Source organism: Chiloscyllium plagiosum, chromosome 2, assembly GCF_004010195.1.
Source record: "Chiloscyllium plagiosum isolate BGI_BamShark_2017 chromosome 2, ASM401019v2, whole genome shotgun sequence".
Taxonomy (NCBI): domain Eukaryota; kingdom Metazoa; phylum Chordata; class Chondrichthyes; order Orectolobiformes; family Hemiscylliidae; genus Chiloscyllium; species Chiloscyllium plagiosum.
Window position 1 is genome coordinate 47,869,791 of NC_057711.1, and position 17,955 is coordinate 47,887,745.

Here is a 17,955-nt window from a genome sequence, read left to right on the forward strand (position 1 = left end):
AAAACGGAGGGCTTGGATGCCCTGGTCATGGCTGATGGAGGTGTAGAGGGATTGGATATCCATGGTGAAGATGAGGCGTTGGGGGCCGGGGAAACGGAAGTCTTGGAGGAGGTGGAGGGCGTGGGTAGTGTCTCGAACGTATGTGGGGAGTTTCTGGACTAGGGGGGAATAGGACAGTGTCGAGGTAGATAGCAATGAGTTCAGTGGGGCAAGAACATGCTGAGACAATGGGTCAGCCAGGGTGATCAGGCTTGTGGAATCACATATAGGCCAGACCAGGTCAGGATGGCAGATATCCTTCCATGCCGCATATTAGTGAACTAATTATGTTTAAACAATAGTCGATTATGGTTGTTGATCACTGTCGCTCAGAAAAAGTTTTATTTGTCATGATGGTATATGAACTTGTGTCTCAGAGCATGATCTCAGTTCTTTGAGTTACTAGTCCAATCTTCTTACCATTATGCCACCACCTACGTCCCTTTGGGTACATGGGTTATGGTGTCCCATGGGGTGGTGGGATCCAATGTGCAGAATTTGCTGCTTTTTCTCACCTGTTCTGCCATCACTGCGCCTCATCACTAAGGCATTTCAACCTAAAGCAGCTAAGCGGACAAGTTGTAAACATTTTAAATGTTTGATAGTAAGCTCCTCCCATTTGTTAATGACAATGGCTCTACACTTCAAGGAGAGCTCCAGAGTGCCTTTGTAGCATTTTCTTTGTCTTCCCCTGCAATGCTGGTCACTTGAGAGTTGTGAAAACAGGCTGGAGGGACACATTTTGACCATCTGGACAGTCTGTCTTGTCAATTTATTCTTTACTAGGAATTTCGCTTGAATGCTTGTGGACGGTGGTTTCAAGAATGAGGCGAACATTTGTCGATCAGTCCGTCCTTTTGAAAAATAAGCTTGGAGCAGAGATATTGATGCTGGAATTTCTCTAGTGCAAATCAGGTCTAGAGTTTGTTGATGACAACATTTCTGGACATTAAGCCTTTAGTTGACAAAGACTGTATGCCAAATTTTATGAAAGCCTGAGCTGGTACAGTTGATCCAATGTTGGATCTCCTCTTCAATGTCAAACGTTTGCGAGAGGTAGATATGCATAAGGACGTTTTGTATAAGGTAATGGTTCTGAAAGGGTTAATGCTGAAGATTGAAAATTGGGTAGAGCTTGGTGCAATCTGATGCTATTATTGGGATTGCATGGAAAAAGTTGGAACGTTTGATTTGATTCAATTTATTACTGTCACGTGTACTGAGGTACAGTGAAAAATGTTGTCTTTGGTGCTTTACAGGCAAAGAGTTCTGTACAGATGCATCAAGATAACAGAACGCTGTGCAGGGTACAATATTACAGCTGTCAAGAAGTTCTAGAGAGAGATCAAAATCAACACTTGAGAGGTCCATTCAAAAGTCTGATAACAGTGAGGAAGAAGCTGTTCTTAAATCTATTCATACATGTCTTCAAATTTTTATATCTTCTGCCCGATGTAAGAGTGGACGAGTATAACCAGAGTGGGAGCATCCTTTGACTTATAAGGTTCTTTATGGACATGCCAAATTTCCTTAGCCTCTTGAGGAAGTAGAAGCATTGTTGTCCTTTCTTGACCATAGTGTCAATGTGAGTGGACCAGGACAGATTGTTTGTGATGATCACTCCCAGGAACTTGACACTCAACCATTTCCACATCAGCACCATTGATGCAGACAGGAGTATACTCTCCACTCCACTTCCTGAAGTCAATGACCAGCTGCTTCACTTTGCTAACACAGATGGAGAGATTTTTGTCTTGGCACCATGCTGCTCAGCACTCAATCTCCTTTCTGTACTCTGTCTCATCGTTGTTTGAGATCTGATGTACAATGGTGGTGTCATCAGCAAACTTCTAAATGGAGTTGAATTTTCAAGTGGAACAAGATCCTTTATTCATGAGCCTACTTAATGGATTTTGCTCTCCCACTTTGGGTGAAGTGAGCCCGTTAACCCAGTTAGAAAGCTAAGATGAAGACATCTATCCAACTTCATGATAACAATGGTCATCCAAAGATTTGCCACACCATATGAAATCATAGGCAGCAGTGCAAAATTCAGTTTAGCTGCCCATAATGAATTCTAGCAAACTCAGACACCGTTTCCAGTTCCAGCTTTAAGGGGGAACTCAGACAGTAAGCAGCAACAAGTAATGGAACAATCAAGCAGCTTTCAGAAAAAAAGACAAGGCAAGAGTTTCCAAGGCAGAATTTATAGACAAGGGGAAAATACTTTGTATCTAGTAAGAGAGACAGGAAAGCAAGTGTGAGCTAGAAGTGACATGGAGCTGACACACTAGCTGCATGTGGCGGTCACAGATTGCTTTGGGTTCCTGTAGGAGCAGTCCTGACTTGAGATTCATCTCCCGAGAGTGAATGAACTCAGTTGGAGTTAGGGCCCTTTAATAGCATCAGGTGAATGCAGTTCTGAAGAAGCATTACTGGTCTTGAAACGATAGAACTGTTTGCTCTCCACAGATGCTGCTAGTTTCTGCAGCAACTTCTGTTTTTGTTAGTTTAAGGTCTGCATCGTCCACAGTTCTTTAGTTTATTTTAGGTTTAGAGTGGTGACAGAGTGCCCCTTCTATGAGGTTTGATGCCTGTATGGTTATTGCTGAGCATAAAAGCATTGAATCTTTGTTTCTGATATTTGCAATAAAATAATTTCACGTAGTATATGTAGTGTAAAATAATTCTCTTATTTTCTTCTTTTGTGTGCAACATAAGTTTTTTTTTGTTAAAAATACATTGGCAACCTTTTTTGTGGAAATGTTCAGTGGCTGACCATTATGATAAATAATTAATAAAACAAACTTATGGTCTATCAAGCCAGATCTGAAGCCAGAATCTGACTTGTTCTGTATTACCATCAAGTTGGGATCATAACACCATGAAGATGGTGATCGCACAGGATATGGTTGCCCAGCCTGGAGAAAGTGGGACAGCCTATTTTTAGAGCTGGGAGAAAGTGAGCACTGCAGGTACTGGAGATCAGAATTAAAAAGTGTGGTGCTGGAAAAGCACAACTGGTCAGGCAGCATCCAGAGAGCAGGAGAGTATAAGCTCTTAATTATAGACCTGGTCCCTCCTAACCCCCAAACCCCTATTTGGGATTAGCAACTGGTTTTCTGAAGATTGCTCAGTCCCAGCACAGGTTTCCCATGGTCTTCTTGAATTTGTTTCCTGTGTGTAGATTCTTGACTAAGAACTCTCAGGTTCACTGATCTGTTCACAGTTCCCATCACCAGTTCTCTATTGCCAGAAGATTTGGCTTGTGGATGAGCTATTTTTTAAAGCGGGGACCTTTGGGCAATATCATTATCCACACAATATTGACAGGTTGATGGCCAGTGGTGTGTTGAAATATCTAGCCACTGTAGCCTTAATCCACCTAGGCTGTAAGATGCAGAGTCTACCTTTGCATGTCCTGCCATTTTGCCTTTGAGGACCACACATTGTGTGGCACCTATCTCCTCTGAATTGGCACTGTCTGTGGCTCCACCACCAGCATGGAGGTCCTAATGGCACTTCTCAAGGGATCATTAGTTGTACAAGCTTCTCCCCTGTGTGAAGGAAAGATTTGGATGCACTCATCTGCCCTAGAGCAGAAATGCAACATAACTCAACTATTATTGCCTATATTATGTTTCTCTACATACCTTGATACTATACTATCCACACAGTCCAGGACACTCCCCACCTCCCTCCACCTCCTCCAAGACTATCATTTCCCTGGCCCCCAATGTCTCATCTTCACCATAGACATCCAGTCCCTATACACCTCCATCTATCATGAAGAAGGCCTCCAAGCCCTCTGTTTGTTCCTCTTCCGACATCCCCACCAGTACCCTTTCACTGACACTCTCATTCGTTTGGCTGAACTGGTCCTCACCCTCAATAAATTTTTCTTTGAATCCTCCCACTTCCTCCAAACTAAAGGGGTAGCCATGGGCACCCACATGGGCCCCAGTTATGCTCCAGTCCATCTTCCACAGTTACACCGGCACCATTCCCCACCTTTTTCTCCACTACATTGATGATTGTATCAACGCCACCTCATGCTCCCAGGAGGAGGTTAAATAGTTATCAACTTCAACAAAACATTCCACTCTGACCTTAAGCCCACCTGGACCATCTCGGACAACTCCCTCCCATTCCTGGACCTCCCCATCTCTTCATCTCCATCAACAGTGACCAACTCAACACAGACATCAACAAACCCTTTGACTCCCACAGCTACCTGGATTACGCTTCCTCCCACCCTGCCTCCTGTAAAAACGCTTTCCTCTATTCCTAATTCTTCCACCTCCACCACATCTGCTCCCAGGGGGACCGGTTCCACCACAGAATACACCAGATGGCCTCCTTCTTCAAAGATCACAATTGCACCTCCCACATGGCCGAAGATACCCTCCAGTGCATCTCATCCACCCTCTGCCCTCGCACCCCACCCCTCCAACCGCAACAAGGACAGAATCCACATGGTCCACACCTTCCACTCCACAAACATTGCATCATTCTCCGCCATATCTTCCCCTGCCACTGCAGGACTTGCAAAACATGTGCCTACACCTCCCCCCTCACCTCCATTTAAGACCCCAAAGGAGCCTTCCATATCCATAGAATTTTACCTGCACTTCCACACATGTCATTTACTGTATCTGTTGCTCCAGATGCGGTCTCCTGTACATTGGGGAGACAGGACGTCAACTTGCGGATCATTTCAGAGAACATCTCTGGGACACCCGCACCAAATAACCCACTGTCCCATGGCCGAACATTTCAACTCCCCCTCCCAGGACATGCAGGTTCTGGGCCTCCTCCATCGCCACACCCTAACTACCCAACTACCCGTCACCTGGAGGAAGAACACCAAATCTTCCGCCTTGGGACCCTCCAATCACAGGACATAAACGTGGATTTCACCATTTTTCTAATTTCCCCTCCCCCTACCTTATCCCAGTTCCAACCTTCCAACTCGGCACATCCCTCAACTACACACCTGGTCACTGCCTTTAAAAATTCAATCAAATCTGTTAGGCATGACATCGCTTTTAGAAAGCCACGCTGACCATTCATGATCACATCAAACCTTGCCTGCTGAAGTGGAGAATTAGACTCTCCTGCAGATTTTTCTCCAGTAGTTTCCGTACTACTGTTGTGAGACTCATTGGTTTGCAATTCCAGGGTTTAATCCTACCTCTCTTCTTGAAGTGTAGAGCCACATTAGCTATCATCGTGCTCTCTGGGACCTTCCCCTCTGGCCAGGGAGGAATTAAAAATTGTGGTCAGAGTCCTTGTAATTTCCCACAGCTATCTGGGATACTGTGTAGACAGGCATTTTATTTTTAATTAAATTCAATATTAGCGATGCAAATAATGCTGAGATAGCAATGTCACTTTTGTATCAGTTGCACACCAGTAGTAAAGCACAAACTTGATGTTTTGAAATCAGAACTACTACGATGGTTTTTAATGGAAACCACATCATAAAATAAAACACAAATTTAGAGATTTAATTATGCATGCATTTGCAATGTTAATGACTGCACTTACAAGATATTCTTTTTTCTTTTCTTTAGTCTATCAATTTCTGGCAAGTGCTTGTGATGAATGATGAACACACATATCGGCGATACCTGCTTTTCTTCATTCTGAGTTGGGGTTTACCAGCATTTGTTGTGGCCCTACTTGTAATTATCCTGAGAGGGGGCTACCACTGGACCATGCAAGAAATCTATGGCACTGTATATGGTGATGTGTGAGTATTACATGTTATAAAAACATTATTAACCATTTGATGAATTGTAAATCCTTTAATAATTCCTGATTATAAGGCATATTTGATCTTGCCAGGATATGATCCGTCTTCATTTTTGGAAATGAGAGTGAATTGGTCAAAAATAAGTAATATTCTTGGAGCATGTAGGATATGTAATAACTTGATTTTGCTTTTTCATATTCAATCAGTTTCTGTGAGTCAGAAAAGTTCTTAGCTTAAAGCATGAATTAAATTTTGTTGTTTAATTTAAAGTTTTGCTCAAACATAACTTCCTGGAATAAGACAGGATGGGGAGGAACCTTGTGAGTGCATTGCTGCTTCTAGAATTAGGTCAAATAGATATTTATACTGCTTGGTTCAGAATTACCTCCTTCCTGTTTGTACATCAGTATGCAGAGCTACGTCAGACCAACATCTTAGTGTACTTTTCAGTACATTCTTTGCACCCCTCCCCCAGAGTTTCATACTCAAAGATATTCAAAAACACACACATTCATACCTTCCTGCAAACCCTTTGCAGAAATTTTATGTATGACAGTTCCCCAATGAGAATGTTTCATTAAGACTATTTTCAGAACATCAATCATTAACAAGAAAAATAATCAACTTAAAGTGAAAGTATTGTCATCAGAAACTCTTGTCAGACATTTTGGAAGAATTGTGATTAACTTTAAGAATGAACATTTTTTTTTTAGTCTTTGACTTAAGTCTTTGGCATAATTAATGAAATTTCTGAAGGTGTTAATATATTCTGGATCACAGCTATATTCATCAGAGCAATTAAAATATAACAAATTTTTTCTGCTTTTTCAGGCATACCATCATCTGTTTAGATGTTGGGTTTGGTGAGCTCAATTGACTGGACAGTTGCTTTGTGAAGCAAAGTGATAGCAATAGCGTGGGTTCAATTCCCACATCAATCCAGGTCAACATTAAATCCCTGCCCTTTGTCTGAGGTGTGTTAGTTCTGTCACTGTCTAAGAAGACAGACAATGATCTTCTGGGACTATGGTGACTTTCACTTCCACTGTTCAACATCTATTCTACAACTGCAAGTTAAACAGTCTTACACAGAAATTGAGCCATATACAAATTCGAGCAGGAATAGGCCATTCACCACTCACTCCTGCCTGCTATTCCAAATGATCATGGCTGATCTGCCTCAGCCTTCAACTCCTCTTTCATGTCAGCTTTACATAGCCTCAACTCCCTGCTGTTACAAAAACTAACAACCTTTTCATTAAATATTGTAAGTGATCTAGCCTCCACTGCTTTCTGGAATAGGGAATTCCACTATCCTGTGAGAGAAAAAAAGTCTTTTGTACCTCAGTTTTAAATGAATGTCCCATTACTTTGTAACTATGTCCTTTAGTCTGAGATTCCTCCACTAGTGGGCAGCATGGTGGCAGTGGGTGGCACGGTGGCTCAGTGGTTAGCATTGCTGCCTCACAGCGCCAGAGACCTGGGTTCAATTCCCGCCTCAGGCGACTGACTGTGTGGAGTTTGCACATTCTTCCCATGTCTGTGTGGGCACCCTCCGGGTGCTCCGGTTTCTTCCCGCAGTCCAGAAATGTGCAGGTTAGGTGAATTGGCCATGCTAAATTGCCCGTAGTGTTAGGGGCAGGGGTAAATGTGGGGGAATGGGTCTGGGTGGGTTACGCTTCAGCGGGTCAGTGTGGACTTGTTGGGCCGAAGGGCCTGTTTCCACACTGTAAGTAGTCTAATCTAGTGATTTCTACCCTGTCAAGCCCCCTCAGAGTTTAGCATCTTCCAATAAGATCACTCCTACTTCTTCTAAACTCAAATGAATAAAGGACTAACCTGTTCAGCTCTTCTTGAAAAGACAGCCCCTTCATCTGAGAAATCTGCCTAATAAATGTCTTTTGAACTGTTTCCAGTGCCATTATATCCTTTCTTAAATACGGAGATCATAACTGTACACAGTACACCAGGTGTGGCCTTACCAACACCCTGTACAGTTGTAACAAGTCTTCCCTACTTTTTAAACACCAACCCCTGGGCATTTAAGGCCATCATTCCAATTGCTTTCTTAATTACTTAATTACCTGCACATTAACTTTTTGTGTTTCATGCACAAGGAACACCTAAATCCCCAATGTACCGCACATTTTTGGATACTCTTTCCATTTAAATGATAGTATGTCCTTCGATTCTTCCTACTGAATTGCCTGATCTCAGACTTTCCCACATTAAACTCTACTTTTTTTCTACTCACTCAACCTATCTAAATCCCTTGTAGATATCTTATGTCCTCATCACAATATGGCCCTATCATCTGTTTTTGTATTATCTGCAAATTTGAATATATTAATCTCTGCCTCCTTCTCCTAGTTATTAATATAGATAGTAAAAAAAATGAGGCTGTAAGACTGTAGCACTCAACTTAATTACATCTTTACAACCTGAAAAAGGCCCGCTAATCCCAACTCTCTGACTTCTGTCTGTGACCATCCTCAGTATGATCTAATAAATTATTCTGATACTGTGAGCTCCTGTTTATTTGTTATGGGCCAGACCAAACTGCTTCAGAATATATCAAGGAGATAAACTAGACTCTAACTTTTTCTTATTTAAAGGCAAGCGTAAGGCATTTCTAAAAGTACTAGGCTTTATAAGCAAAACACACTTTACGCAAAAGTATCTGAAATAATACATTATTTAAGTATAGCTCATTAACTATTCCAATAGAGCAACGTCCTATAAACACCCTTAGCAAAGGCAAATTGAAAGGAAAACACAATCCCAGCAGTAAGGAGAGAACACTAGATTTTGCACCATCTCGCTAAGACCATCATATGTTTGATCAATTTTCAATGCCTTTAGCCACTTGTCCAAAGTTATTTTGTTTGATCCTGCTGTATTGGGGAAGGACAATCTAGAAGCATGCTTTGGAAATGTCTCAATCAAGCAGCCATCAGGTTTTATGCATATGTAAATAAGGGTATTCACATCTCTTTTGAACCCCTGGCTTGTCTTGAGGTAACTAACAGACTCTCCAAGGTCTGTATGCCCTCAACCGATGTCACTTGCAACCACCTAATAGCTCACCATTTACAGGCAGGATTCCTTCTGTGGCACCATTCATTAAGTTCTGAAATTCCTCTCTAAATTTCCCCAACTCTCTGTCTCTCTCCTTCTTTCTCTCGCTCTCTTTCTCTTTCTTTAATTTGATCCAGGTGTCCTTCATGACACATATGCAGATTTTTAACACCACTGATCACACCACCTATCTCCTGTTCCCCTGCACATATTGTTCAGCCAGGTGATATTGTAGACACCTGACCACTTCCCATTACATCAATAAGAATCAATATTTCCACCAATGAAAAATTACGTGACACCATTCCTTCCCATCTCAGTTCATCTACTACTGAAACCCTCATATACACCTTTGTTTTCTCTAAACTTGACTCCTGACCAGCTTCTCACACTCTACCCTTTGGAAGCCTGAGGATACCCAAAACTGCTGATGGGCAGCACAGTGGCTAGCACTGCTGCCTCACAGCACTAGAGACCTGGGTTCGATTCCAACCTTGAATGTTTATCTTTGTGGAGTTTGTATGTTCTCCCTGTGTCTGTTTGGGTTTCTCCAAGTGCTCAGGTTTCCTCCCACAGTTCAGAGCTGTGCAGGTTAGATAGTTTGGTCATGCTAAATTGTCCATATTGTCCATGGATTGGAGGCTAGGTGGATTAGCTATGAAAAATGCTGGATTACAGGGTTAAGATGGGTCTGGGTGGGATGCTGTTTGGAGGGTCTGTGTGGACTTGGTGGGCCAAATGGCCTGTTTTGACACTGTAGGGATTCTATATCCTAACTTGCATTATACTTTCCCCACCATCTCTTGTGCCAGTATTAGGATGCATACCCCTAGTGTAGTCAGTGAACTTTTTTTTTAATCATTCAAGGGATGAGGGCATCGCTAATAGACCAGCATTTATTGCACATTCCAAATTGCCCAGATGACAATTTAATTGTCAGTCACATGGCTGTGGGAATGGACTCACAAGTAGGCCAGACCAGGTAAGAATAGCCGTTTCCTACCCTAAGGACATCAGAGAACGAAATGGTTTTTTTCCCAATAATTGACAATGAATCCATAGTCATCATTAGATTCTTCATTCCACATTTTTATTGAATTGAAATTCCACCATCTTCCATGGTAGGATTTGAACCCAGGTTCCTCTTGTGAGTTAAAATAGCTTGTTTAGCCTCTTTCTTAATTTGTATATTTCAAACTAAAGTTGATCAGTTTCTATTTGAGCAGATTAAGAGTTGGTTTATTACATGCCATTGTTGTTTAAGAATGAGGAGATAAAATTATTTTCTAACAAATTACAGGCACCAAGTTTGAAACAATTACAGATAAGTAAAAAATACATTGAAAAATAAAGTCCCAGTAAGTGTCTGTGGTAAACCATTGGGGCCCATTGCTTGAGTTTCATCTTGCTGAAGTGAAGCAGTTCACACTTGAAATCAAATCCAGCAGCTTTGATGACTTCTGTAGTTGAACAGTTGCACAGGTGGACCAAGTTCTATGGTACTAGCATTTTCACACTGCCTGATGTCAACAGCACAGTATTTGGTTCCGGTATACTTTTCTATTTCTCCTGCCTCAGTTCAAACACACTTCCAAGGTTATTTCATGAAGTCTACTTCTTGACATTCTGCCACCGAGCATGGTTGTAAAATTGCTTTTTAAGTGTAGTCATTTCTTATTATCCTCAAGGCATAGGGGCACAGACTTGCCACAGATAACAAAAAAAAACATGGAAACACCTCTTATATACTATAAAAGAGCACAATCTGAGATAGATGAGACACTGGGGGAAAAAGGTATAGGATCTGGAGTCAAACTCTTAAGTATATGGATCCATGGGGGGTGAATCAGTGGATAACAATCACTGGGTGGTAGATTCAACTTGCAAAAGTGTCTGTCCCAGACTATGTCATCTTTCCAATTGTGAGAGGTGATTAGCCCAGGTCTGGGCTGACAGACCTGTTGTCCTTTAGCTGAGTCTATCAACTTGAATGGGTCCGACTCTGATATCTGTTGAGGCAAGACAAGTTATTTGTACCTGAAAAGGATCCATTGTATTGCCCAGGGCCAGATGAATTCTAAATGTCTCCCTTTTGATAGTAGAAGCTGAGATAGGCTTTGAAATAGATCAAGGTAACAGACATGACCTGCTGTAACCTCCATTTTGAAGAGGCTTTTGAACTGCATTTCCAACATATAGCTTTGAAAGCAGAAAATGTCCTTTGAACAAGTTTTTCTTAAAAACCTACATTATCAGAATGGCACATTCTTAACACCTGGCTACATTGGTTCCTAATTATAATGACAAAATAATTTTAAAATCTCATCCTATTTTTCACATTTTCACATCCCTGCTCTATCTGTGGCATCTGCTCTGGTCTTACCCTAAATGTGCCCTGAAGAAGGGTTACACCCGAAACACTGCTTGACTCACTGTGTTCTTTCAGCGTCCTGCTTGTCTAGGTTGGGTTCCAGCAGCTGCAGTTTTGTTTTGTCTTGCTCTAACTCTTGGCTTCGTGAGCATCCCTGATTTTAACAGTTCTATCACTGGTGGCCACTACTTCAGCTAGCAAAACCTTATCTCTGGAATTTCCTCCATAAATCTCTCTCTTCCCATGATCTAAGATGCTCCCCGCAACCTACCTTGTTGTCAAAGCTGTTGCTCATTTAGCTCGTTGTCTCCTTAGTTCGTGAATTAACATCAATACATAAACTGCTTTTATATTGTGCTCATACAGTGGGTTCCGGCATGTTGCTGTTTGGTAGTAATAACAAAGTAACTTGAAGAGTTCATCAAGGCCAGTGGCCGGGGAGACACATTTTTGTTGTTTCTCCTGGCTGCTGGCCTTACTGAATCTGGCAAGTTTATCTTGCTGCTGCCAGTTGCACAAGACCAGTTCACTGGGAGTTGATAACTACACTCATTAATCCGTTAGGCTTTCAGGGACATAGCGTTGCAATTGTGTGTGTTGGTTTGGCTCCATCACAGTGCTGAGTATTACTATTCTTAAATACGTTTTCAAGATGTTTTTAAGTTGTGGGTCTGTGTAGTCTGGTCTTTAGTAAAGGAAACTAAAACAAACATTTGTGCTGTACTTTTATGAAAGAAAATATTCTGTAGGTGAGAGAAGGTTTGAACATGAGGTGCTTTTGGAGACTTGCCTGGACATAGCCTGTGTACTACTTGGTCATAGCCTGAATGAGAACGTAGTGGGAAAGATGGTTTGCGTTCGTATATCACCTTTGCAATCTCAGGACAATCCAAAGTACTTTATGGTACTTCCAAAATACAGAATTTCTAATATATGTCACCAGGTTTGTATGCAGCAAGGTTCCACAAGCAGCAATGTGAGATTGATCAGAAAATCTGTTTTAGTTTAATGTTGTTCAAAATACTGGGGAGAACATCTGTTCATACATTTGTTCATGGTATGTGTGTATGTCTGTCTGGGTTAGCATTTCTTAACCATCCCAAATTTACATGACAAAATAATGGTGAGCTACAGATAGTTAAGTAAAGGTTGGGAATAAATGTTTGAAGCATCATTAGGAGTTGTTTTCCCAATTTTAAATTGAAGCAAGTTTTGACATATCCATGATTTGATATGACAAAAAAACAGGCAAATCAAGGTGTCAAGGATGTTTGAAAGTAGCCATAACTGCATGTTGTGGTCATACATCTGGAAACCAATTTCATGTCTGTGAACCTTCCTGTCTTCTCCTGTTTTTGCATTTGAAATCTGGTAGTGGTATCTGCAGTTCTGTATTCTGAACCTACAGGGGTGGTTGTGCTGACACTGTATGTGAGCCTGAACAAGTGCAATTTATGATGCAGGAGCTGATAGTCCATTGAAAAATAAATAAACATTTAAAAATATTCATTCAGTGATACAGGTGGGAATCCTTGCTTGATGGACACTCTGTGTTAAATTGATTAATCCCCATAATTGTGCTGCAAACAATTTGACAATTAATCTTATTACTCTTGAGTGAATAAAAGAAAATCAATCTTGTTACTTTTGCTCATGAGATCATAAGACAAGGAGCAGGAGAAGACTATTTGGCCCATCAAGACTGCTCACTATTCCATACAATCATGGCTAATCTGATTATAACCTAATTTTCAATGTTTATTGGCCCAGCTTGCTCAACATTTATTCATAAGACAATCTCTTTATTCCAGAAATCAACACTAGTGAACCTTCTCTGAACTGTTTTCAATGCAAGTATATTCCTTGCGAAGTCACATCCAAAACTATAAATGTGCTGTAGGTGTAGTCTCATTAATAGTCTGTACGAATGTAGCAAGACTTCCTGCTTTTGTATTCTGTCCCCTTTGTAATACAGGCCAATATTCTAATTGCCTTCCTAATTCCTTGCTATAGCTACATTATACCTTCTTGTGATTTGTGTGTGAAGACACTCAGGTTCCTCTGTATAAGCAGGATTCTACCTTATTCGGCCAGATGACATTTTTGGTTATAGTTTGCCAAGTGTTCAATATTTTTGGCATCAAGCAGCACCCCTCTATGAACTGTATTAGTCTCCAGTTACAGGTTCAACTATGTTAGCTTGACCACTAGTCAAACCAATTGATAATATTGTGGGTTTCAATATCCCAGATATCTTTCATCTTATTCACACTCTTTATATTCCTATTCCTGAGGAATTTTGTTGTACATACTGGGAAACCAACATAATCACCATTAAGGTCACGTTGTGTCTTTCTTCTTTGCATTTAGAGTCATAGAGTCGCAGAGATGTACAGCATGGAAACAGACCCTTCAGTCCAACCTGTCCATGCTGACCAAATATCCCACCCAATCTAGTCCCACCTGCCAGCACCTGGCCCATATCCCTCCAAACCCTTCCTATTCATATACCCATCCAAATGCCTCTTAAATGGTATAATTGTACTAGCTTCCACCACTTCCTCTGGCAGCTCATTCCATACACATACTACCATTTGCGTGAAAAAGTTGCCCCTTAGGTCTCTTTTATATCTTTCCCCTCTCACCCTAAACCTAAGCCCTATAGTTCTGGACTCCCCCACCCCAGGGAAAAGACTTTGTGTATTTATCCTATCCATGCCTCTCATAATTTTATAAACCTCTACAAGGTCACCCCTCAGCCTCTGACGCTCCGGGGAAAACAGCCCTAGGTGTATAAGTCCTGCTAAGATTTGCTTTCCCAAAATACAGCACCTCACATTTATCTAAATTAAACTCCATCTGCCACTTCTCAACCTGTTGGCCCATCTGATAAAAATCCCACTGTAATCTGTCCACTACACCTCCAATTTTGGTGTCATCTGCAAACTTACTAACTGTACCTCTTATGCTCATTTCCAAATCATTTATGTAAATGATGAAAAGTAGTGGACCCTGCACTCCACTGGTCACAGGCCTCCAGTCTGAAAAACAACCCTCTACCACCACCCTCTGTCTTCTACCTTTGAGCCAGTTCTGTATCCAAATGGCAAGTTCGCCCTGTATTCCATGAGATCTAATCTTGCTAACCCGTCTCCCATGTAGAACCTTGTCAAACACCTTACTGATGTCCATATAGATCACATCTACCGCTCTGCCCTCATCAATCCTCTTTGTTACTTCTTCAAAAAGATCAATCAAGTTTGTGAGACATGATTTCCCTCGCACAAAACCGTGTTGACTATCCGTAATCAGTCCTTGCCTTTCCAAATGCATGTACATCCTGTCCCTCAAGATTCCCTCAAACAACTTGCCCACCACTGATATCAAGCTCACTGGTCTATATTTCTTTCTTTGTCTTCTTGGATGTCATTTCAGATGCATGATGATACTCAGTTATCCAACTGTCAATGTTACCTTCCTCATCTGAATGTGTTGAGCCCAAGCTGTTTTAGTGGAAGAACTGAGTCTCTCCCAGAAAAGAGGCAGTGCAGAGATTAGATAGTTAAGGAATGTGGGATACCATTATTTTTATAAATCCTCTCTGGAAAGTACTCTGGGTACTTTTGTTTAACTTTGTGGAGGCAGGTGCATATTCTGTGAAAAAAGCTAGGGCTAACCTATTCACATTGTCCATTATCTTGTGGATCGTTAGGGAGAGTTTGAATCTTGGGAATGCCTGAAACATTGCAAAGTTCTTGTATGACTTTGTGCTCATGGTTGTGGTTTATTATGCATGGAAGACCAAAATGAACAAACCAATTGTGTACTAGGATTTGAGCTATTGTTTAGACTTTCTGTTCATGTATAGGAATTACCTTTGTGATCTTGATAAAAATATTTGTTAATAAAAGTGGATGTTCAATGCCATTTTTGCTCAAGTTGAAATCCATAGTTAATGCTTTCAATGATTTAGTTGCAGTCAGAGATCCCATCCTGGGAAGAAGCCACTTTCCAAAGTATAGCTTTCATAGATGTGGCGGGTAATGCTGCTTTATTTTCACAGTGTTCTTGTCGGAGCAGTATTTTCTGATGTTAATTACCCTGCCTGATTGTGAAATATTTTCAATTCTTGAAGCTTGAGACTGGAAGGAAGGATAACTTGCTTCACTCCTCCTGATTAATCAATGCAAAATAGTATTTTCCTCCCTGTTCCTTTTCCAGTGCCTTAGCAGTTTATGTGGCTGTTTGGACTTCATTATGCATCTTCAGGTGGGTTTATGTCTAATTTTCTATAGAATTGAAACCTACTAATGTTTTCCTCAATTATTTGAAGCTATCTAAAGTCTTCTTTTTGTGAGCTAGACATCAAATGGTCTTGCTGTGCATTTTAGGTCTCAGTCAGAAGCACATCTGGGATACTTAAATGTATCCCTGAATGGGAACTCTGCTTAGTTTAAAGTGGCCAACAGCACCCAAACTCCAACAACTCTGAATTTTCTTTTGGGTGTGATAAGCCTTGAGGTTTGCTTTGGAGGTGGAACAGCAATGATTGGATCTGTACTTGCTCTGTAGTGGTTTGCTATACTTTTCTCTTTAACATGATGGTTACATTGCCATCAGCATTGACAATTATCTCTCTGATGCTAGCCTCCCTCCTGGATTTAAAGCCCCTGTCTTTTCCCATGATCTTGGTTATGTGTGACAAAAAAGGGAATTTTGGGATTGTCACTGATGAGTCTCTTCAGCTCCATCTGAACATTATTCATCTCTCATTGCTTTAGCAAAATTATTTTTATCCTGAGCTTCCCATGTTGACATAAAGGATGATTCCAGGTGGATAATTCTGTCAAAAAACTCAGAAGCACCACAGGTACTGAGACCAAGACGTTTCCTTTGGACTGCTTCCATCCATGTGTAGACTGTTGCCATTACCAAACACTCTTGTCAGGACTTCACACATCGTTATGGGCTCCTTTGGTCATCAATAGCTCTCCTCAGTTTTTCGCTATGGGGTTTTCTGTGCAGATGCTCAGTGAAGAATGCCACTTGCTCGCTGATATTGAGGGACTTGTATGCCATGACTATGATCATACCTTGAATCCAGATTTCAGCCGAAAGGTTGCTTGAGTTTTCTGAGCATCCTCCAAATCTATTCAGCTTCCTTACTCATAGAGACGTACAGCACAGAAACAGACCCTTCGTTCCAACTCATCCATGCTGACCAGACATCCTAACCTAATCTAATCTCATTTGCCAGCATTTGGCCCATACCCCTCTAAACCCTTCCTATTCATGTACACATCCAGATGCCTTTTAAATGCTGTAGTTGTACCAGCCTCCACCACTTCCTCTGGCAGCTTATTCCATATATGCACTACCCTATGTGTTAAAAAGTTGCCCCTTAGGTCCCTTTTATATCTTGCCCCTCTCTCCCTAAACCTATGTCCTCTAGTTCTGGACTCCCCCACCCCAGGGAAAAGACTTTGTCTATTTATCCTATCCATGGCCTGTCTTGATTTTATAAACCTCTATAAGGTTGGTAGATAGAATGTACATGAGCGGACGCTCCTGCTGTGTTAACTGGGTCCATGGGAGCCCTGTCCTTGACTCTGAATGAACATTCAAATTGATTCTTCAAAGCCAACTCCTCTGCTTCAGCCTCCTTCATTGATGTAACTACTATCCAGTTCTCAATCATAATTCCCAACTCTGTCAGACAGTTTTCCATCCTTTTAAAAATGATTAAAGACCCTGAGAATTACATAAGACACTTGGCTATGATTGTGTCAACTGTAATGTCTGCTGGGTGGAAGCAGCTGCATGGATGTCAATGGCCATAAACAAAATTGCTAATGTTTGATGCCTATATCTCCTTCCTTCTCCTACTGACTATGCCAAACTATTACAACAAAGACACACTCTGGATGTATAAAGATTCTAGTTCAGTGACTTTTTATTTCATTGACATCAAATGTATTTAGTACATAGATAATGTTGGAATATTATGTGCAATTCTGGTCTCCTTCCTATCGGAAAGATGTTGTGAAACTTGAAAGATGTTCAGAAAAGATTTACAAGGATGTTGCCAGAGTTGGAGGATTTGAGCTATAGGGAGAGGCTGAACAGGTTGGGGCTGTTTTCCCTAGAGCATCGGAGGCTGAGGGGTGTCCTTATAGAGGTTTACAAAATTATGAGGGGCATGGATAGGAAACATAGACAAAGTTTTTTTTTCCCTGGAGTGGGGGAGTCCAGAACTATATGGCATGGGTTTAGGGTGAGAGGGGAAAGATATAAAAGAGACCGAAGGGGCAATATTTTCACGCAGAGGGTAGTATGTGTATGGAATGAGTTACCAGAGGATGTGGAGGCTGGTACATTTGCAACATTTAAGAAGCATTTGGATGGGTATATGCATAGGAAGGGTTTGGAGGGATATGGGCCGGGTGCTGCCAGGTGGGACTAGATTGGGTTGGGATATCTGGTCGGCATGGACAGGTTGGACCGAAGGGTCTGTTTCCATGCTATACATCACTATGACTCCATGAATCTATAAGGGCTTTTGCCCAAAATGTTGATTTTCCTGCTTCTCGGATGCTGCCTGACCTGCTGTGTTTTTCCAGCGCCACACTCTCAACTCTAATCTCCAGCACTTGCAGTCCTCACTTTTGCTTAATCGATTTACAAAAGCCTATGTTAAGAAGACAAATTC

General features: G+C 41.4%; 1 protein-coding gene across 3 annotated transcripts in view; it reads left to right on the forward strand.

Moving 5' to 3' along the window:
- adgrv1 (adhesion G protein-coupled receptor V1) overlaps positions 1 to 17,955 on the forward strand; it is a 559,481-nt gene that overhangs the window by 426,973 nt on the left and 114,553 nt on the right. For all 3 annotated transcript variants that reach the window (XM_043709105.1, XM_043709113.1, XM_043709123.1), the window contains one exon: positions 5,616 to 5,794. In XM_043709105.1, the coding sequence (XP_043565040.1) occupies positions 5,616 to 5,794 (179 nt within the window). The remainder of the gene's footprint in view (positions 1 to 5,615; positions 5,795 to 17,955) is intronic.